Raw genomic sequence first — 24130 nt, forward strand, 5'->3', positions numbered from 1 at the left:
AACTTCAGCTACGTGAATAATGTAGCTGAAGTCGACGTACTTAGATCGACTTACCGTGGTATCTTCACCGCGGTGAGTCGACTGCTGCTGCTTCCCCGTCGACTCTGCCTGTGCCTCTCAAGGCCCTGGAGTATACGAGTCAACAGGAGAGTGCTCGATTTATCACATCTAGACTAGACACGCTAAATCAATCCCCGCTGGATCGATCGCTGCCCTCCGATCCGGCGGGTAGTGAAGACATACCCTTAGTGAAAGCTGGAGCAGACCCAAACAGTATGCAGATTCAAGTAGATGTCTAGTTTAAATTAAAACTACCATCACCTATTTAACTATAAAATTATATATCCTGCATGTATGTGTGTGTGGGTGAGGCACACGCACACAAAACGGGCACCATTTAAAAATGCAACGTTGGTGTATTTGTCACTGTAACACTGCAGTTACTGTAGGTGCCTGTGTCAATAAATGTTGAATCCCACACACCTCTCTTTCAACCTCTACCCTCCAAAAGTCAACATTTATTGCCACAGACTCGTGCATTAACTGTAGTATCTACTATACTTAGGATAGAGATGCCATAGTGACAAGCATACCAATGTTGAGTTTCTAAATGGCGTCCACTGTGTGTGGGTGTGTATGTGTATTAAAAGTAGACACATTCCTTCATACAAAACTGAGTGCTTTTGGCTTTAGTCTGTTTGGAATCTATAATTTTTAAAAATGTCTTCTACTCTTGATAATTTAATTAATTCAATTTTCCAAATGCAAAAATTTAGTAAAAGTCGTAATCAATTATGTTTCATATACAACTGATATTACACTTAACAACTTGTATATACCACTTATTTTATGTAGTCTATGCACCTTAATTAGTGATTAAAATCAGTGTTTTGGCAGATTAAGCACTCAATAAAGAAAATGGCCGAATGTATACACTGGACCCAATTCTGCTGTTCTTTCTGAGATACAACTCCTACGGACTTTAGTGGGCTATTTTCCTGAGTTGTGAATCAAAAATTGGGCCCATATTACATAGAAACAAATGTTAGCATACACTGATGAAGATGTAATACTGATGAGTTTAATGTAATGAGGAAGATAGACACACGTCTCTTTGGTATTTGGTGAATTGTATTTTAGCAATATATTATCCTGATGTTTAAATATTAATATTCTATCCTCACTTACCGGACATCCAAATTCCAGTTCTGAAAAGAATTTATACCAGGGTTCATTTTCTAAATCTATGTCATCTGGGTTTATATGATCAGTCTGGAGCCGTTGTGAAGGAAAAGGGAAGGAAAAGGCACACACTGAGCAAAGTGCTGGAAATGTCATGTCACATAAACACGACAAACACACACACAAAAAACAAATAATAGGGGGAAAGGGAATGAAATAAACCCAAGAATGAAGATGGGATTCTACATGGAACACGTTTGTTTTTCTCACAGACCACTTGTTTTAAAATGCCTCCTTTTTCAGCTTGCTCTTCCAGTGGTCATTGCATAATGTTACACAGAATATGGAAAAAGAAAAGGAGTACTTGTGGCACCTTAGAGACTAACCAATTTATTTGAGCATAAGCTTTCGTGAGCTACAGCTCACTTCCTCAGATGCATATCATGGAAACTGCAGCAGGCTTTATATATACACAGAGAATATGAAACAATACCTACTCCCGGTGGGAGTAGTTTCCATGATATGCATCTGAGGAAGTGAGCTGTAGCTCACGAAAGCTTATGCTCTAATAAATTGGTTAGTCTCTAAGGTGCCACAAGTACTCCTTTTCTTTTTGCGAATACAGACTAACACGGCTGTTACTCTGAAACCTGACAGAATATGGAAAATGTGAAGCACTTTAAAAATAATTTTTCAAAAGCTGAGTATTATCTTTGGCAGCATGAACAATTAGGATCTAAAACCTATTATGTGTCCTGTAAAAGAAAGGATCATAATTATAGAACAAATATAATGGCTAGTTGCTTGTTTTGTGTATAACACTTTGTTCAGTACACTTAATGGCAGCATATGAAGATTCCTTGTTAAGAAAACATTTAAATCTGTTTTCTTCTTTAGTGTGCACAAAAAAGTACTCAGACTGACCAATGGTAGATAGACACACATGATTTTAGCAATGTTGCTTTCAGCCACTCTTGGTCTTCTTACGAAAGAAGGCATGTTAATTCTGTATCTTTTCTACCTTAAGCTAAGCACACAGTACAGATAAGCAATATGCATCATGCAGGCATAATTATGTTAAAAAGCCATTTCAGCCTATGTAATGAGTCTGCTATCTATTTAAATCATCTTATTTGAAATTTATATTAGTAGTAATTATGGATTCTGAGTGCTTTTGGTTTTTTAAACAAATCTTTTGTCTAATGCAGACCTTTTGATTTCATTATTTTTATATCGTCAATGCATTAATTTCCATATGAAAATGTTTACATTTTGCAGCAAAAAATGGGAACAAGTATGAATTACAGCTAGTGAGCTGCCACCTTGGCCAACACATCTGGGACTAAAATGAGGATCTCCAAAGTTAAATACATGAGCTGCTACAACTTGAGCTAAAGAACCAAGGCTCTGTAGCTCGGGGCTGTAAAACCTCATGTCCTCTGTGGATTGGCACTGAATGGGACCCTGTACCACACACCTCAGTGGTATAAAATAGCTTAAAGGAAACTGTCCAAGGAGCAGAAAAGTAAGTGACAGAATTCTTCATCCAGCATGAAAAAACAACAGTCCAAAATACTGGCAGCTCCAGTGGGATAAATTTATTTTAAACTTTGTTTTTTAAAATACTTTCCAAAGGGTATTGGATTCTTTTGTGCAGCCTAAAGTGCTCTGTCATTTGGCAGAAAGGTACAGCATACTCTTAGTTTAAAGTTTCTGAAATACATATGATTGTATTTAAAATGTAGTAATGTGTAGCTATAGTATGCCAGTTTATCATATATCATAAACTAACGTCAGAGGGGTAGCTGTGTTAGTCTGGATCTGTAAAAGCAGCAAAGAGTCCTGAGGCACCTTATAGACTAACAGATGTAGTGGAGCATGAGCTTTTGTGGATCATCCAACGAAGTGGGTATTCACCCACGAAAGCTCATGCTCCAATACGTCTGTTAGTCTATAAGGTGCCACAGGACTCTTTGCCACTCAGAAACTAACCCAATGCCTGCCTGAAGAATGATGTTGGTGATTCAGTAGGCAACACTGCCCTGAATCAAGTTGGAGCCAATGTCTCAATATGATGTTATGGGGCATAGTTAGGTTGACCATATTTCCCAAAGGGAAAATGGGACACCACATGGGGCTAGCCCCTGGCCTGAGCTGCTTGCCAGAGCCTTGCCCCCCGACCCCACACAGGGCTGGAATTGCTGCTTGCCTGAGCCCTGCCTGCCCCCCCAGCCCCACAAGCCTGGTGCAGGCATCGCTGCTAGCTCAAGCCCTGCCTACCCTCCACCCAAGCCCTGCCTCCTCTCCTGCATGGGGCTGGCATCACTGTTCACACCCTCCTCCCCCAGCATGTTCCTCCACACCCCACTTTTTTTGACAAAAGTGGGCATTTGTCCTCTTTGCTCTTGCCAACTGATCAAGTTGGTAAAAGCAAATGGGACAAATGCCACTTTTGTCAAAAAGTCGGGACAAGGCTTACAAAAGGGATGGGCCTAGCCAAAAATGGGACAAAATACAACATGGTTTTACAAAAGGTAGATCGTGCCAAACCAACCTGATCTCCTTCTTTGAGAAAGTAACAGATTTTTTAGACAAAGGAAACGCAGTGGATCTCATTTACTTAGATTTCAGTAAAGGCATTTGATACTATGCCACATGGGGAATTATTAGTTAAATTGGAAAAGACAGGGATCAATATGAAAATTGAAAGGTGGATAAGGAAATGGTTAACAGGGAAACTACAGCGGGTCCTACTGAAAGGTGAACTGTCTGGCTGGAGGGAGGTTACCAGTGGAGTTCCTCAGGGATCAGTTTTGGTACCAATCTTATTTAAACTTTTTATTATTGACCTTGGCACAAAAAGTGGGAGTGTGCTAATAAAGTTTGCAGATGATACAAAGCTGGGAGGTATTGCTAATTTAGAGAGAGACCAGGAAATCATACAGGAAGATCTGGATGACCTTGTAAACCGGAGTAATAGTAATAGGATCAAATTTAATAGTGAGAAGTGCAAGGTGATGCATTTAGGGATTAATAACAAGAATTTTAGTTATAAGCTGGGGACGCATCAATTAGAAGTAACGGAGGAGGAGAAGGACCTTGGAGTGTTGGTTAATCATAGGAGGACTATGAGCCGCCAATGTGATATGGCTGTGAAAAAAGCTAATGCGGTCTTGGGATGCATCAGGCGAGGTATTTCTAGTAGAGATAAGGAGGTGTTAGTACCGTTATACAAGGCACTGGTGAAACCTCACCTGGAGTGCAGATGTGTGCAGTTCTGGTCTCCCATGTTTAAGAAGGGTGAATTCAAACTAGAACAGGTACAGAGAAGGGCTACTAGGATGATCCGAGGAATGGGAAACCTGTCTTACAAAAGGAGACTCAAGGAGCTTGGCTTGTTTAGCCTAACCAAAAGAAGGTTGAGGGGAGATATGATTGCTCTCTATAAATATATCAGAGGGATAAATACCGGAGAGGGAGAGGAATTATTTAAGCTCAGTACCAATGTGGACACAAGAACAAATGGATATAAACTGGTCATTGGGAAGTTTAGACTTGAAATTAGGCGAAGGTTTCTAACCATCAGAGGAGTGAACTTTTGGAATAGCCTTCCAAGGGAAGCAGTGGGGGCAAAAGACCTATCTGGCTTTAAGGTTAAACTCGGTAAGTTTATGGAGGAGATTGTATGATGGGATAACATGATTAATTGATCTTTAAATATTCATGGTAAATAGGCCCAATGGCCTGTGATGGGATGTTAGATGGGGTGGGATCTGAGTTACTACAGAGAATTCTTTCCTGGGTATCTGGCTGGTGAATCCTGCCCATATGCTCAGGGTTTAGCTGATCGCCATATTTGGGGTCGGGAAGGAATTTTCCTCCAGGGCAGACTGGAAGAGGCCCTGGAGGTTTTTCGCCTTCCTGTGCAGCATGGGGCATGGGTCACTTGCTGGAGGATTCTCTGCTCCTTGAAGTCTTTAAACCACGATTTGAGGACTTCAATAGCTCAGACATAGGTGAGAGGTTTTTCGCAGGAGTGGGTGGGTGAGATTCTGTGGCCTGCGTTGTGCAGGAGGTTGGACTAGATGACCATAATGGTCCCTTCTGACCTTAGTATCTATGAATCTATGAAAAAGGGACATATGATCACGCTAGGCATAGCGCTATTTTTTTCATGAAAAAGAATGCTGAGGTCTTGACCATTTACAGTAATTAAACATCCCATGGCAGTTTTCTAGCAGAAATTCAAAGGGTTTGATTTAATCACAACAGATCACCAATCTTGATCTGTTGAACAATTAAGAGCACTACTGAACTATCTAGATCTAGGTATTTATAAGATATTCCTATAGCACCTGAGCACTACCCAAGACTACAGATTTATTCTCATAGCACTCCTCAGATGTAGGGGAAATGTTATTCCAGTTTTACAGATGGGGAACTGAAGCCCAGAGATAAATTACTTGCCTATATCACGTACCAGAGAAGGAAGTGACTTCAGATCTCCTGAGTCATACTCTTATACTCCAGTCATAAGATCATCCTTCATCTCTATAATATTTATAGTTCAATATTACTATGGGCAATCTGCTGTGATTCAATACAACATACCTTCCAAGACTTTAACAGAAAAATTACATTGAATTTGGCTTCGTGAATTGCCCAGTCCAGATTTGCTACTTTATTAGTCTTGAAATAAATGTCTATTTTAGAAGAGCACACAAACTACAGAAGTCTAGTATATGATAACTGAAGAGAGATGAAGACAGTACAAAGGAAAACATCTGAAAAAAATCATGAATGCAGAGAACTAATCAGTAGTACTTCCTACTCTTCAAATTACAATATTTGGACTATTCCATTTTTTGCACACCTTTTTGAAACACACCATGATTCTGAACTAGATAACCTGGGAAAAAAGTAAAAAACTACTGGTTTGTCCTCATTCCCATAGCCTAAGGGCTTGTCTACGCAGTGGGGTAATGTGCTCTGTAGGAGTATGATTGCTAAAGTGCACTTACTGTGCATTAATTGGGCCATGTAGATCCTGCTGGTTCTCTAACACAGTGCTGTTTGAAAGAGTACTATGTTAAGGTGCACTAGGGAACCTTTAGTGCACAACAGGAGAGTCTGCATGGACCAATTAATGCACATCATGTTAGAACGTTTTAGAAAACACACTTCTGTAAAGCACATTACCTCATGGCGTAGACAAGCCCTGAGTTACACTATATTTAAGACAGAAGAGCATTTTATATAGATTTTCATACCAAAGAGGGCATTTTCCTTAAAGTCACATTGACATATGGAGTAGCCTAACAGTTGGTTCAGGAATTCACAGAGTTAACCTACAGTGAATCAGTGTGTCCTGGATAACAACATTTCCGGCTACACCAACAAAGAAGTCAGTGGTGTTCCTTACAGAAAATGGATCAGTCAGACACTTTGGTTCTATGCTGCATCTCCTGAAACAGGGCGGCCAGAGGGGGCAGTGTGGGGCCACGTATGCCAGCCCAAAGCAGCTTCAGGGATGGTCTTCCAGACTGTTATGACTCACCAGAGCAGCCCATAGGGATTGAGGTGGAGGCCAGAATCTTACCATTCCTTCTCGCCATCCTAAAACATCTTGATTTAAAAACAAACAGAAGGCTGTATTTCTGTTTGTTCAGAGAAAGCTGGAAATGACAGATTTGTCTGGAGTTTCACAGTCTTTGAATTGTTCAGGACACTTATATAATATCCTGCGAAGAATAGCATGAGTACACAAAGAAATAGAATAACACGAGGCTTTCTCCATGCGGGTAAGACACATTGTTTTGTTTACATATTCAGCAGCAGAGGGCACCATATTAAACCAAAAGGGCATGATGCAAGTGGTGCAACTATAGCGAACATGGTTACAAGTTTTTTGTTGCAATCATAGTGAGTTTGCTGGACGCTGAGCTCTTCCTCTTTTCAAGTACTGAATAGAGCTTTGGCCATATGACTCCCACTGACTATAATGGGAATCATTTGTCTGAAAAGTCTGTTTGGGGCTTTGAAAATGTACATCTTAAACTACATCCTGCATTTCCTGTGTTAGGATCGTATAAGGCCAATTGCTTTCACCTGGCTGTCAGTACCCCTCCCCCACTGAACAGATCTTTTTTCTTTGTTCTTCTCACTAGGATTCATAGAAGGGTAAATCTATTTTAACACAAGAAAAGAAATTTTGGTTTTGTCTCCTAAACTAGGTTTGAATAGATCCAGGGGTAACAAGGACATGTAAATCCAAGAAGAATGCTATTCCCTTTATGACATGCTAGTTAACACAGATAACACTGAATACATTTTTAATTACTTATAGCAGGTTGAGAATTTCTCCCACAATGCATAACGATTTAGGAAGACTCTTTATTCTTGTGGCCTTTACAAAGAGTATTCAGCACAACATTCTATCAATGTATTCAAAACACAGGAAAAATTAATGGACAATATGGACTGCATTTTCAAAAGTGGCTCCTATATTTTCATTTGGAATTTTGCCTGGGTGACTTTGATCTACATAAACATGCATTTACAGGCACAAACCACGTGTATATGTGAAAAGTGTGCAGTTAAATAGCTACTGACCCAATTTCCTTGTACAAAAATCCAACATTCTGTGGATGGATATTCAGAGGCAAGGTTGAGGTCTCTTTGGAAATATGGCCAGTGTGTTTATCATGACTTTGTCTTAATTTGCCCCTTCTATTCTTGGTCCCTAAAAGGAATCACTCTACTTGTTTTCTTATGGCTGTTTTGGCTCCAGGTCCATTACTGGTTGGTTAGTTCTTGTGTCTTTGTGACAACAAAGCATCTCTTTAATGAGTTAGAGAGCTGAATTTCTAATTCCAGCTTCAAGGAATTTAAAATAACATTCCTGGTTGATACAAAGGACCATTCCAGTTCAGACGCTGGTTTTGTGTGTTCTAATAACAAGCTTGTAAAGTCAGAGCCAAACAAATCTGAACGCTGTAGGTAAAAAATCATACCCAAATTTCTCCACACAGGCACAAAAAAGTTTACGGCTCCTTGCTGTTACTGCTAAAGGACATATAGTAATACTTTTGTATTTCTGTCCATATTAAGATTAATGAGTCCTCTTGCATATGAAGTCAATGTGAATTTTGCATTTAAAACAACTGCAAGATCAGGCCCATTGTAAAAAAGTTCAGACTTGAAATTGATCTAATGTGAAATTATCAAACTCTGGTGTTGCCCTTATATAATATGCATTAAATACCTACTAAAAATCTACCACTTGTCACATCAAACATTTTTATAAGCACCTTTTTGTAGGATCACCAAAAACTTTCTTTGCTGGCTTTATTGCAGATGTAGACTAATACCATGTTCCTAGGCCTGGCATAACATCAGTGATGCTGGTGTACAAATAAGCAAAGAAAGTCACCTTTAGTTCCATTAGAAACCTGGGAAAATATATTTGCCAAATGCAAAAGGATTAATTTGGTAGAGAACAAAATTTTAAGTTTGTAAGAGTAAAATAAATCCGAAGTATTAAATACTAATTAACTACCTTATTTTAAATTCATAAGTAAGTGATAATTCTATGTATTTATTAGGCTACTGAATCAGATACTACCTTACCTGGTATTTAGCTGCTGGGAGACTATTCCACAGCCTAATACGTTTCACTGTCAAGATGCTTTTCCTAAAATTCAGTCTTTTATTTTTCTTTAATTTCATTCTGTTGCTCCTAGTTATACTCTCCAAAGCAGCATCCTAAATAATTCCTCTTCCTCCTCATGGTTTATACTCTTCAATATTGGTAGACATCCTCAATAGTCTCTTACCAAGCTATGCATATTCAGTCATTTTATCTTTACTCATAAGCCAATCTGCTCCAATCCCCTTATCATTTTTGTTGCTGTTCTCTGGACTCCCTCAGCTTTGTCAATATCTTTCTTCTAATGTGCCTAGAATTGAAAGCAACATACCAGGTATGTCACAATAGAGTCACACAGAAAGGACCTATTACCTCCCTCCTTTGTGATGTGAGGCTGCTGCACACATGATGCTGCAGCCTTAAATTGCATTGGCCTTTTTTGTATCCATAGCACATAGCAAATCAGAAATGATTTTGTAATCTATCACTCATATATCTTTTTCAGCATTACTGTTTCCCAGGCTGCTCCCTACCATTCAGTACATGGCTTTTGAATTATTTGTCTGCATACATATTAATTTGCATTTTTCCAAGATGAATCTCATTTTGTTATTTTCTTCTTATGTTTCTAATCTCTCTAGGTCTCTTTGAAATGGTCACCATTTAGTATCATCTGAAAATTTCACTAGCATTCTGTTCACTTCCTCTTCTAGATCACTGAGGAAGATATTGAATGATACTGAACCTAACATAGATTTTAGCAGACTCTTCTACTCTCTTAACTTTGATACACTGCCATGTATCATTTTCCTTTGTCTAGTTTTTTAGCCAGTATTCAATTGAATTTGCCATGTAAGATTTAATGAATACAGTATACAATGCTTTAATTAAATCTAAATGTATTGTATATTGCATACTGCCTTTCCTTCATCTATTAATATTGTAATTCTGCCAGAAAAGCAATATATTACTTCATGTAACTTAACTTTTATAATCAATAACAGTTACTCAGTGGAAATTTCTAAACTGATGTTATTCTGATAGCTTAGCACTGTGTGAATTTAGAATCTGCTCAAAAGGAAGCCATCTTAGGGGCAGCACACTGTATTTGCTACTGTATTTTACATAAATTCCTCATTACTATTTTGAAAACTGAAATACATAGCATTGAAATGTTCCCCTCCCCTGAATTTATTAATACTGTAGTTACACTGTCACATTTTGAGAACACTTGCTGTGCAAAGAGATGATTGCCTGTAACTACATCAGCCATGTCTGATCTTGCAACCTTTGGAGTAGTTCACTGACTTGCAAAGAGTCTGTATAAGGATTACTTGTGAAAGAAAAGGTTGCACGATTAGGCCCCAAATCCTCCCCATCCAATCAGAAAAGAGGAAAGTTTTTCTACTGGAAAAGCTTATTTTATTTGCTTAAGAAATTTCCAGCAATGGTCAAATATTTTTAGATAAAAAATCTTATTTTCTTAAAATCTTAAAACTTATTTAATCATATCTCTATTAAAGTTGAAAAATTATATTATCACATTCCTCAGCATTGAAGGCCCAGTATGAAATTACTTATTTATTTTTCATACCAGAAAATCAAATTTATTAGAGATGTGTGTCCTCACATGAAATATCTCTAATTTTCAAAAAGTCAGTTTTTACCTTCAGCCTGCCACCTCTCACTTGCTGAAGACTGTCTTCAATTGAAAAGGTTGGTAAATGACCCTATCCGTAATACAGCCACTGTGATAGAAAAATCACTCAGCAAAAGTATAATTACTTTTTCACAGATTTGTAAATTCAGCTTGACAATAAAATTACCAACTCTCATAAGTCAGGGACATTTTGGTAAATCATTAGAACTAGTAATTAGTTCAGTCAGTTTAAATGGCCTGTGCTGAAAAGTGAAATTTCCCTTTGAAAGAAAGTCCCAGTTCTGTAAAAGCCCTATTTCATGGAGTCACACAGCTTGCTATAGAAGCTAGTTAACTGGACCCACATTATTACATAAACCATAGAGAAATATGATGAAACAGAGCCATCAGTGCAATTATTTAACATACTGTTGACATACTATATATGCCACAATCCATGCATGCGATACATTTATTTATTTTTCGATTAATAAAATGAGACCTCTGAATTTATGTATAATAATACTAACATAATAATTATATTATAATGTTATAATACTAATATTATAATACTATGCATAATAATTACATAAACTCCCCCTTAAAACATGACTCCATCAACCATTGCATCTCGCAGAAAAAAGATAACATGATATGCATCAATCTCCATAAATGACGGGGTATTGGAACACTACCAGGGTACAGTAGAAGAGCTGGTTGCATATGCCTTTTCAGTGAATGGAAACTTAGATTAGTGATAATTTTGCAAGCATTAGATTTTAGCCTTATTAGACATGCTTGTGAGGAATCTCACAACTACAGACATATGGCTCAGAAAACAGCAATAAAAATTTTTTAGTCACAGGTTAGTGTACAGGCAACACAATGTTCTTGAGAGGATACCATTAGGCACATATCCAGACAACACAGTGTAGGATTTTTTTTCTGGACTATCTAGTGACTTACCACCACAGGCAGGTGCATAACTCCTATGTTAATCATATGTGTTGATAAAATTATTGTAACCAGGTGACAAACTGAGTGCTGGATATGCATTCAAATTGCAACAAGTAGTTTCCATGAACTTACATCTAGCATGTGAAATCTACAAGGAGGTTAATTTCTCACAGTGATTCTTTGACTTCTTTTTAATGTCAAAGAAGCTAAATTAACAAGTAAATCAACAAGTACAAGTAAATCAAACCAATCCCAAATTATCTACACAACCATCCAGGAGGATCAAGGCAGAATTTTCCATGTGAGCTGACCAAACTCCAAATACAAAAGTGGATATTCAATACTAATTAGTTATAATTTGCAGTTAAAATAATAAGCACAAATTTAACTCTCACTAAGCCTTTTGTTGTGGGAACACGTTTCATATACACCTCTTACCGGTCTTTCATGTTCAAGAATTGATGACTTTCCCGGCTCATATTCAAAAATACTTCTTGGTTCAGAACGGAATTTGCGGGTATCTACTTTTCTGTCAGGAGGATCCCAGTCATTTCTAAATAACAAACATAAACAGTTGAGCGGGATTGTCTTTTCCACCAACACTGCAGCTCTGTAAAAGGCATATACATATGTCAGCAGTTACACTGCACCATACAACTTGCTCTCTCTTCCCACCCTCAATCATGAAAGTTACAACCAACCTCACCAGGTTCCGCAATGACAGAAAACATGCAGATTTTAGTCTACTGGATGTGGATTTTATTCTACATTTTTAGTACATACTAGAGATAAAATCCTGTTTGTCTTACTCACACAGTTAGTCCATTGACTTCAAGGGGCTATTCACAAGAGGAAAGAACAGGATTTGGCCCAAAATGCATGAATAGAATATTAAGACAAAGACATAACCCTCAAAGGGAAGGAATATGAATTAAGCAAAGCTTAGCCCCCGTAACTTACTCCATGTGTCTATGCCTGTGTCTACACTGGCCTTTTTCTTTCCTACTATTGCTAGCACTGGTGCGGCTTTACTGGTGATAGCAATAGTGGAGATGCTAGCGTAATGTTTGTTCCACAGTAAATCTGAAATGTATATAGAAAGGTTTTTATGCATTTGAAATGTACAATAAAAGTAGTAAACATGACTAAATCCCCTCACAATATTATTATAGATATTGATATCAATTATTGATATACATTTCCCACCACTGTTGTTCCATATGTCATAGCAATGGTGGGAGTGGTAATGTAGACAGGATACAACCAGTATTTTTACCACTATACTGGGTGTATCAGCTCTGAGCAGGTTGAGATGACACAGTAGTTAAAATGCTGGTGGCCATCAGAAGCATTTATTGTATCGTACATATAAATCCAGTAAAACTTAAAGACGCTTTAATTGTATAGGTAAATGCTAAATGCTTTAGTCACTGGACAAAGCTTTCACAAATATATACTGATTAAATTACATAGTTAGCAAAATGTTTCATGCTCGATAACTTCAGGAACAATATTTAAAGAAAATAGTATAATGGATGCTCTGTATGCTGATCTATAGCTGTATTCTTCTCACTTGTTTGTGTCCAGATACACTGTTCAACTGGAAGTTTGCTTAATCAAATAAATGATCATTTCAGTTCATCTTTATAAGCTCTTCAGGTCAGGCACCTTGAGTGCAATTCTGGTCCTACTTATTCAATGGGAGTTGACTTCAATAGCACCAAGATTTCATCCATTATCTTCATAACTATAAATTGCCTAGCAGCTTGTTGGTGCTATCCACTAAAAGAAATCACTTGTATTCTATTTTAATTAGTTTCTTATATTGCATCCCTCACCATAATATCTCAGCACTTATTTGGACTACATTTCATTCGTGGTTGTCAGCTAGTTGTTATAATGGCAGGAACTTTCATTTCAGGGCAGTTTTTGCCATCGCTAGCCTTATTGTATTTAGGATGACTGCAGCCTACGTGTCTTTTTAATTAGAAATGTGGCAAATGGCCCACCAGTAACTCATGGGGAAGAGTCACTGGTAATTGCTGCATGTGTTCACAGTAAAAGCTAGCAAACCTTGGTAAATTATGTCAGCCTATGTTGCATCATATGATGTGACATAGCTTGAAGTGACCTGACATTAAGCAAAGCACATGTCATGTTTTATCATGTGCTTAAAAAAAATATCTATACAGTAGCTTTTCTGTTGAAAGTACACAGCACAGGTATGTTTGCAGGAGCAAGTGCTGGGATTCAGATATCTCTGCTGTTGGATTATTGTACATTTCAAGCAAAGTAAAACCACCTCGTTCACTTACTGTATATTTTAACTGGGAAGAAATTATGGTTTCAGAGCAGAAAATTGAAATTATACCTCCCAAGAATGTGTTCTGTATAGGCTGCATTTTATTCAAAATAATTCAGAGAATTTAAGTCATTTTAAAGACTAAAAGATGCCATTAAAATTTACATTCATACTCATTTTACTTCATTTACAATTTTTAGCCCTTAAACCCTTATGTGCTGTGACTTCTTCTGTTTAACTGATAATGTGAAGCATACCATATCTTGCCTCCCAGATCCAAAGATGTTATGCATGTGGACCCTAAACCTTCTTAGGTGAGGGTTTAAATGCTTTGGTTTCATAGACAATTAAAAATCTCCTAGTGGCAAGAAAGACTCACTCTTTTAATGCTGGTGCCATGGCTGACTGGTCATGAGTACACAAAGCTAAAGACTTCAGAATTCCCCAATCTGGAGAACTTGGATTTCTTCTGTCAGTCTCATCATCCACAAGATTAAAATAGAGAGGTGACATATCCAAATTAATGCTGGAATGGTTTCCTCCAAGCAGAATGAATTGCAAGAGACCTTGGTTCCTGGCTCCTAAAAGGATCTTCACTCTATCTGGCCAGGTGGCAGGACTATCACCGCAACTCCAGAATTTGGGTAGAGGTAAGCGGTTCTGCATTTCTGTACGGCATGCTAACAAAAGCCTTTGTGAGGCACCTACACTGTAATCGCTAGTAGAGGTTCTTATCCTGCCCTAGCCAACCAGACCATGGCAACAGCCATCAAGCTTAAACAATGTATCCAGTTCTGGAAAAACTAAGGCCCTAAGGTACAGAAGACAGACAGGAAAGCAAAAGCAATTTATTTTCACCTGATATAAGACATTTCTTAAAACAGAAACCAAACCAATTAAACTTGGGTCCAAGTGCTTACTCCTGAGTGGTTCATTCGCGCTATTAAAATCATTATTATATGATCACAGAATATTACAATATTATGAGATTAAAATACATTACATTCTACTCCTTGCTCACACTGATAATAGAGTAAAACAAATTAGTTATCTTTTAGAAAGTATTTATATACAGGTATTTTGAAAAGCTGCAATGATAGGATCAATTGGTTGAATGTTCAAAAGCTCCTAATTTTCTTTTCCTACAATACATTCAGTAGATTACTAAGGGATTTTTTGTTTGATTGTTGTTTTTCAAATTCAGTGTCTGATAAAGTTTATTATTCATTGCATAGCATTCCTTTTATAGATATAAAAGACATTTCCTGCTATCAACAAGACAGAATGGGCCAAATTCTGCTCTCATTTATATGGTGCATGCAAGATACTGGAGGTTGCATCCATAACTTGGAGCAGAATTTGGCACATTTTGTTTTCTTAAAACGCATTGCTGTTAATATTTAGAAATAGTTAATGTAAAACTGGATTTTGAAATAGTACTTGCAACTGTGCTGAAATTTCTAGGGTCTGCATGTATGAAAATAAAAAGTTTGCTCCAGCACTGGAACTTGTAATTGCAATAAATAGTACAGCACTTTTCATTTAATCTGATCTTCTTTGACTAAAGGGAGAGGGGATTCTTTCCTGAACTAACAGGATTTAGCTCTTGGGGGGGCTGAATATTAATTCCAACACTATGATTTGTGCTACTGCAGCAAGAGAGGCAGGAAAATGGGGAGAAAATGCCCAAGTCCCTTCAATCTGAAACCCTTCTTCTGCTTCAAAAGAAGAGATAGGGAAAGGGGGAGGAGGATATGGAATTTTCCTCATCATGTCTCCAAAGATGTGCCCCACAAACATCTCAGATGGGTTCACACAGCTTGTACTATGGGGCTAAAAACAGCCATGTAGACATTTGGGTTTGGGCTGGACCTCTGAGTCCCACCCATCTCACCTGGTTTCAGAACCCAAGCTCCAGCCTGAATGGGAACATAGAATCATAGAATCATAGAATATCAGGGTTGGAAGGGACCCCTGAAGGTCATCTAGTCCAACCCCCTGCTCGAAGCAGGACTAATTCCCAGTTAAATCATCCCAGCCAGGGCTTTGTCAAGCCTGTTATTGTTCTTCTACAAACATCTACAAAGCTGTTTTTAGTGCTGCAGTGTGAGCCTGGTGAGCCAGAGTCTGTTGACCCAGGCTCTTAGACTTGCCACCACTGGTGATTTTTTTGGAGTGCAGATGTACCCAAGGTCTCAAACTACTTTTATGCATCAGCACAAAGTCATAGTGAGAAATGGTCACTACAGCTTGGATCATTCTGAAATACAGGAGGCAGGTCAGTTCCATGGAAAAGAATGGATGTTCAATATGCTTTATAAGGTATCATTTGCACAAGACTTCCTAGGCTCCTTAAATACCAGTGCCAGACAAGACAGCATCAAGCATGGTGCCCACACTGGAACAATAACATCATTTAATATCTGAATGCCCCATTGAGTCATGGCCTTGTTCTCATAAGAACATAAGAATGCCATACTGGATCAAACCAATGGTCCATCCAGCCCAGTGTCTTGTCTTCCGACAGTGGTCAATGCCAGGTGCTTCACAGGGAATGAACAGAAAACGGCAGTTTGAACTGAACAGATGATCCAGTCCCAGCTTCTGGCAGTCAGAGGTTTAGAGCATGGGGTTGTGTCCATGATCATCATGGCTAACAGCCATTGATGGATCTATCCTCCATGAATTTATCTCATTCTTTTTGAACCCGGTTATAGTTTTGGCCTTCACAACATCCCCCGGCAATGAGTTCCACAGGCTGACTGGGCGTTGTGTGAATAAATACTTCCTTATGTTTGTTTTAAAGCTACTGCCCATTAATTTCATCGGGTGACCCCTGGTTCTTGTGTTGTGTGAAGGGATAAATAACACTTCCTTATTCAATTTTTTAATACCATTCATGATTTCATAGACCTCTATCATATACCTCCTTAGTTATCTCTTTTCTAAGATGAACAGTTCTAGTCATTTAATCTCTCCTCATATGAAAGCAGTTCCATACCCCAATTTTTGTTGCCCTTCTTTGTACTTTTTTCAATTCAAATACATCTTTTTTGAGATAGGGCAACCAGATCTGCAAACTGTATTAAAGGTGTGGGCATATCATGGATTTATAGTGGTATTATGATATTTTCTGTCTTATTATCTATCCCTTTCCTAATAGTTCCTAACATTGTTAGCTTTTTTGACTGCCGCTGCAAATTGAGCAGAAGTTTTCAGAGAACTATCTACAATGAATCCAAGATCTCTTTCCTGAGTGATAACAGCTAATTTAGACCCCATCATTTTCTATGTATAATTGGGATTATGTTTTCCAATATGCATTACTTTGCATTTATCAACACTGAATTTCATCTGCCATTTTTTTGCCCAGTCACCTCATTTTGAGATCCCTTTGTAACTCTTCAGTCAGCTTTGGACTTAACTATATACATTTATTTTGTATCATCTGCAAACTTGACACCTCTGGTGTCTTTTTTAAAAACCAGAGTTACATTAGCTATCCTCTAGTCATCTGGTAGAGAGGCAATATGTACACTATCACAGTTAGCAGTTCTGCAATTTCATATTTAATTTCCTTCAGAATTCTTGGGTGAATAACTTCTGGTCTGGTGACTTATGACTTATGACAATAAGTCTGGTGACTTATTGGCCAAGAAGGCCAATGGCATTTTGGGATGTATAAGTAGGGGCATAGCGAGCAGATCGAGGGACGTGATCGTTCCCCTCTATTCGACATTGGTGAGGCCTCATCTGGAGTACTGTGTCCAGTTTTGGGCCCCACACTTCAAGAAGGATGTGGATAAATTGGAGAGAGTCCAGCGAAGGGCAACAAAAATGATTAGGGGACTGGAACACATGAGTTATGAGGAGAGGCTGAGGGAGCTGGGATTGTTTAGCCTGCAGAAGAGAAGAATGAGGGGGGATTTGATAGCTGCTTTCAACTACCTGAAAGGGGGTTCCAAAGAGGATGGCTCTAGACTGTTCTCAATGGTAGCAGATGACAGAACGAGGAGTAATGGTCTCAAGTTGCAGTGGGGGAGGTTTAGATTGGATATTAGGAAAAACTTTTTCACTAAGAGGGTGGTGAAACACTGGAATGCGTTACCTAGGGAGGTGGTAGAATCTCCTTCCTTAGAGGTTTTTAAGGTCAGGCTTGACAAAGCCCTGGCTGGGATGATTCAACTGGGAATTGGTCCTGCTTTGAGCAGGGGGTTGGACTAGATGACCTTCTGGGGTCCCTTCCAACCCTGATATTCTATGATTCTATGATTCTATGACTGTTTCATTTATCAATTTGTTCCAAAACCTCTTCTCTTGACACCTCAATCTGGGGCAGTGCCTCAGATTTGTCACCTAAAAAGAATGGCTTAAGTGTGGAAATATAAAAATTGTCAATATTTAGTCATCTTCCTTCATGTAATGTAATTGAATGGGACTCTTTTTCAGTTGACTATTTCTCTTCAGTTCCTGCCTGTACTTTATCAACTTCTATCCAGTCCTATTTACTAGGATACAGGATATCCCCTTTAATAAATCCCTTCCTAAGGAGTGTCTCTGTCTGATTCATGTGAGCCCTCTACAACCTTTTTAATTTTACATGCCAGTAATCTGGTTTCATTTTGGTTTAGATGGAGCCCATCCTTCCTGTACAGGCTGCTCCTTTCCAAAAAGGTTCCACAGTTCCTAATAAACCTAAATCCCTCCTCCAAACACCATCATCTCATCCACACATTGAGATAATGCAATTTTTCTGCCTCTCTAACTGAGCCTGCGGGTGGAACTGGAAACATTTCAGATAATGCTATCATGGAGGTCCTGGACTTTAATCTCTTACCTAGTAGACTAAACTTGGCTTCCAGGACCTCTATCCTTCTTTTCCTATGTCACTGGTACCTAAATGTACCACGACCACTGGCACCTACCCGGCACTGCATATACGTCTATCTATATGTCTCAAGAGGACCGCAACCTTCGTATCTGCCAGGCAATTCACCATGCAGTTCTCCCGATGATCACAAACCCAACTGTCTCATGCTACTTCTACAGCCATTACTTTTATTAGTTGATTACAATGTTGTATTTACTATAGACTGTTTCCCCCTACCAGGAAATCTGCTTACTTTTCTAGTGTAGACCTCTCTCTTGGACGAAGTGGTGGGACCGGAGGTGGTACATGTGGAGGAGGTATCGGGGAGGAGACCTTAAAGGCATCAGTGCCATTGTCAGAAATACTTTTAGACAATGGTCTGTATGTCTGTGTCTTTGCAGCAGGGTGTGGCTGAGTGGGGAGGGATGGGCTGTAGCTACCTAAAGTAAAACAGAACATAGAAACAACCAAAATGCATCTCAGTAAAACACCAAACATTCATTTAACAAATCTGGGACATCGAAACCTTGTAAGTTTTAGAAACACATCGGTGAGTATTGTGTGCATTTTCAAATAATTATTATAGAACTATATATGGCCCCTCTTACCTGCCCCACCCCCAGAGGCTCAGGACATTACATGGGAATTAATCACCAGCTGGGGGGAGATAATGTCTGAGGTGCAATTAACTGCAACCTGTTATTAGTCCCGCAGAACTGTCCTGCCCTCAGCTGTTATTGGTGTCATAGGCTGAGAAGGAAAAAGAAATAGTCACGCCTTTTTCATTCTTTTTAATGAATGTTCTTTGGGTTTGTATGTAAGAGCATCTCTACATAATTAGATTTGTGGACAATTACCCAGACAAATGTCTTGGCTAAGCTCTCAAGAGTCCATTTGGGTCATGAACCTTGGATATACACACATATTCTTGATAACACATAAAATATCAGCATGGGAGCCCCATTGAAAGCAATATGAAAATTTAAATTAAAGAACTCTTAAAAGTGCTTTTTGCATAACATACAATACTTTGTGTGTGTAAATTTCATTCACATGATAAGGAGTTTTTGTTGTAGTAAAATATCTCTGCAGTATGATTCCCGTCTTCTGAAAGATTTGAAATTTATATATCTGTTATAGGAATAATATATTACTTTTTTAGTGCTAAATAATGTCAATTCCAGAATGAAAAATTAATAAGATAACAAAATAGAAGCATCATAATTTGGTATTCTTAATGTAGTATAATCTAAAAATATGGCAGTTGTATACAACATACTGCACCGTGCTTATCTTCATCTGTATATGTATTTACAGTTAACACTTTCATACTGCACTTTACTCTTTAGTTTAATATTCAAGACTCAAACTGTTCACTATCATTAGTGAGAATAAATATAATTTAGTCAGAGATTACAACATTACAGTATATCCCATCTGCACTGAGAGGGCCACATCTGCAGTACATGTCTGATTAATTCTGTAGTAAGAAAGAAACCAAAATGAGGCTTTGCCACATTTGGTGAACAAAGACACAAACATGCACAAACAGAAATAAAAAAGAATGATGAAATTTTGTTTGTTACACAAACTTAATAAGAGCAGGCCTAAGTGGTTAGCTACCACTGTTGCTTGCTAACACTAACAAAAGACTCATTGGAAGTGAGGGAATAACTCCTACCAGTATTATATGCATATGCAGCATTATACATGTCTGTGCCGTCGTCTATAAAGAGAAATATATATGTTACAGTAGTGCAATAGCTTTCAGTATATCATAGTAAGCAGCTTTGTCTTTGCAAATACAAACAGAAGATCAGTAGGCAATCAGCTCTCACCCCTCGTGTTTTCTGGAGTCTGTCTTTGCCCTTTACACTTATCACAGGCTATTTTTATCTTCCTATCTGAATGGCATATTGTTGCCATGACACCAGATTGCACAGTTACTGGTTCACCCCAAATTGTGAGTTATACTCATTCTTTTCTATTCAACCCCCATCTCATCCCAGCCATTCCCTCTCCTCTCTCTTTCCCCTTATTACAGGACAGCAACGTATCATTCCTACTATGAAAAGCAACTTCTTACATCTAGCAATGCTGTCCAGTGGCTAGAGCAGGGGACTGGGAGACATAATTTTGGTGTTTTTCCATTCTTGATCCTGCATTGATGTCGTTTATGACCGCAAGCAAATCAACCTAGCTACATCAATTTCCCAATCAGTAAAATTGGAATAATATCAACTCCCTCCCTCACTGAGGTATAATGAAGCATAATTATTGTTGTAAAGTGCCTTGACATCCTTGGATAAAAGGGAGAGTAAGCAAAAATATGATATTAATAAGACTAATCATATGTCAGAGGCTCCTTTTCTTCAAAAAATAATTTATTTAGAAATTAATAGGAGGAGAGAGGAAAATAAGTGAAGGCAGCATATTTCCTCATTCAGTAGGCCTCACTGTTCTAGCACATAGGAGCTCTGTAACAGAAGGTAGCAATGACCACCCTGTACCCAGCCAAGTCCTGGTCACTCAGACTGAAGATGGGTACAGGCAATGTTCCTTGCTGCTCAGAACATCTCACTGACCTCTTGTGCTGTACATGATCAGATAGGCTTTTCTCCTTTATTTTTTGTTAGTATTAAAAATAAATCCATCAGAAAAGTACATAGCCGTTTGCTGGAAAAACATTTCTGCGTAATAACATTCGTCACATTGACTTAGCTTGGAGAAATTCCCATTGGGCTCTTTTCAATATCTACAAGTCAGTGATCATAAGCTTTGTTATTATCAGAGAGCAAGCCACCAGAATGCAGGGAAAGTGCATTTCTTAATGCTACCAAAAGTTATGTAACAAATAGAAAAATGTATATTTACCAGGCTTGTGAACCATATGGATTTGCTTGAACATTGTCTTATACCAATCCTTTGGCCGGTCAACTGTCTAAATAAAATACAGTTTACAACAATTAGCTAAAGAAACAAAAAGATCAGTGGTGTCATGTTAGATCAAATTCATCTCCACTGTAATTCCACTGATTTGTAAAGAGATTCAGTAGGGATGAATTTGGCCCATTGTGGTTAGTCCCTTATTGATCCCTCCCACACACACACTTTCTTATTCACTGTACAGCTGCAAGGTTTCCTATGAATCTTTGACTCAGCCCTAAATATCTTTTGGAGTTTGGAATCTGCTCCTGGATACAAAGACAGTATTTAAGAATATAGGAATTGCCATTCCAGATCAGTGGTCCATCTATTTAATGCCCTGCCTCTGACAGTGGCCAGTACCAGATGCTTTATAGGTAAGGCCCTACCAAATTCACATCGTGAAAAATGCATCACGGACCGTGAAATCTGGTCTTTTGTGAACTCCTACCCTATATTATACAGATTTCACCCTATATTATACAGGTTTCTCAAAGTGGGGGTCCTGACCCCAAAAGAGGACCACAGGGGGGTTGCAAGGTTTTTGAAAGGGGGGGGGGCTGCAGCATTGCCACTCTTACTTCTGTGCTGCCTTTAGAGCTGGGTGGCCGGAGAGTGACGGCTGCTGGCCAGGCGCCCAGCTCTGAAGGAAGCACTCTGCCAGCAGCAGTGCAGAAGTAAGGGTGGCAATATCATATTATGCCATCCTTACTTCTGCGATGCTGCTAGGGACGGCGCTGCCCTTGGAGCTGGGCTCCCGGCTGGCAGCCACCGCTCTCCGGTAGCCCAGTTTTGAAGACAGAGGAGCCACCACTAGCATCGCAGAAGTAAAGGCAGCAATATCGAGACCCCCCTACAATAATCTTGTGACCCCCCATTCCCACAAACCCCTTTTGGGGCAGGACCCCTACAGGGACAACAATGTGAAATTTCAGATTTAAATATCTGAAATAATTAAATTTACAATTTTTAAAATCCTATCACCATGAAATTAACCAAAATGGGCCGTGAATTTGTTAGTGCCCTATTTCTAGGAAAGTGCAAGAAACCTAACAGTAGGCAATTACCAGCCCACAGGAAACATTTCTTCCTAACTCCAGGCAGTTAGTGGTGAACATGAAATTATCTTAAAATAAAATTGCTACTGAATACAGCTGTGGAAATTTTCATTACCTGTATAAACATCTTTTTTTAATGCTACTAGGAATTTGACCTTCATGACATATCGTGGCAATGAGTTCCATATGTTACTATTTTTACATAATGCATAATTATTTCCTTTTATCAGTTTTACATTTGTTGCTCTGGTCCTTGTATCAGGAGAAAGGATAAGCAGGAACATTCAATTTACCTTCTGAATACCACTCATTATTTGATACACCTCTCTGACGTTTCCTCTCATTCTTTCCTCTGAAAACACTGGGACTATTCAGTTTCCAATCTTTTTTCTTTGGAAATTTCTCCAGGCTTCTAACTACTTTCACCATCCATCTTTGAACCCCTTCTATTTCTGCAATATCTTTTTTGAGATAGGATGACCAGAACTGAAACAGTATTGTAGGTGAGGAGAGCTCACTGATTTATATAATAGCAAAATAACATTTTCAAGATTATTTTCTATCCTGTTCTTTTTATATCCTAGCATTTTGTTTGCTTTTGGTGACCACTGCTGAGCAATGAGCAGAGCTTCCTATTCAGATGTCTGCAATGAAGCCCACATTGCTAGATGAGTGGTGATAATTAATTTGGAGCCTCACAAAAGTTCACTATATACCTTGCAATGCGCATTACTTTCCATTTGCCATTGTTGAATTTTATCTGTTACCATGCTGCCCAGTCACATTCACCCACTGAAGTTCCCCAAAGTCTTCTCTAGTCCAAATTAACCTACAGAATTTGGACATCTGAATATTTATCACCTCACTGTTCACCATCTTTTTAAAGTCACTAATAAATATTTTAAAACAGCAGTTTGCTTACTTATGTTAAAAGAGGCACTTTTTTGTTGTTTTAAATGCTCCTTGCTATAGTCATTACCTTATATTTAACTCCTCTAATTTGTTAACCCCTAAAACTGCACTTTGAGGAGCTATCATTGTAAGTAACCGGACAGAAACTACTCCCTATCACAAAGCTTATCTGCAAGACTTCTTGTGAAAAAAATATTAGGTCTCACAAAATTGCTAATTGCTAACTCACAGGGATTAATTCTGATCTTGTTAACATTAATTCCCAAGGGTTGGTTATATCTCTGTACTTGCAAGACTCTGGGGAGGGATAATTGAGCTTGATTTATGAAGAAGCCAATGGACTCATGCCACCAACATCTCCCTGCTTGTACTGGGCCAGAAATGAGCCTCCAACTGAGTTTGAATGGATGGTGGTGAAAATCTATGGGAATTAATGCAAAAGTGTCACCATTCATCATTATGGTTATGTCCTCACAGTTTGCCAGAGAATGAAGGTGCATAGATGTCCCCAGGCCCAGTGCCCTTGCTGACAGTCACATCCCCTCCAAATCTATGGAAATCCAATCATGTAGAATACATGTGGAGAGGATTTCATGGGGCCAGGAAAGGGGGGGGGGGAGAACGGGACAGGACATGA

The 24130-nt window shown here is 38.6% G+C and overlaps 1 protein-coding gene across 33 annotated transcripts in view; it reads right to left on the reverse strand.

Annotated features, from left to right (window-relative positions):
- Window positions 1-24130, reverse strand: part of SORBS2 (sorbin and SH3 domain containing 2) — a 458010-nt gene that overhangs the window by 55202 nt on the left and 378678 nt on the right. For 21 of the 33 annotated variants that reach the window (XM_073341803.1, XM_073341830.1, XM_073341809.1 and 18 more), the window contains 5 exons: window positions 21473-21539; window positions 20280-20324; window positions 18852-19038; window positions 11865-11979; window positions 1189-1272 (listed from right to left, as the gene is read on the reverse strand). In XM_073341803.1, the coding sequence (XP_073197904.1) occupies window positions 1189-1272; window positions 11865-11979; window positions 18852-19038; window positions 20280-20324; window positions 21473-21539 (498 nt within the window). The remainder of the gene's footprint in view (window positions 1-1188; window positions 1273-11864; window positions 11980-18851; window positions 19039-20279; window positions 20325-21472; window positions 21540-24130) is intronic. The other 12 variants (XM_073341827.1, XM_073341826.1, XM_073341837.1 and 9 more) reach the window with 3 other exon arrangements.

This window comes from Lepidochelys kempii, chromosome 4 (assembly GCF_965140285.1).
Source record: "Lepidochelys kempii isolate rLepKem1 chromosome 4, rLepKem1.hap1, whole genome shotgun sequence".
Classification (NCBI taxonomy): Eukaryota; Metazoa; Chordata; order Testudines; family Cheloniidae; genus Lepidochelys; species Lepidochelys kempii.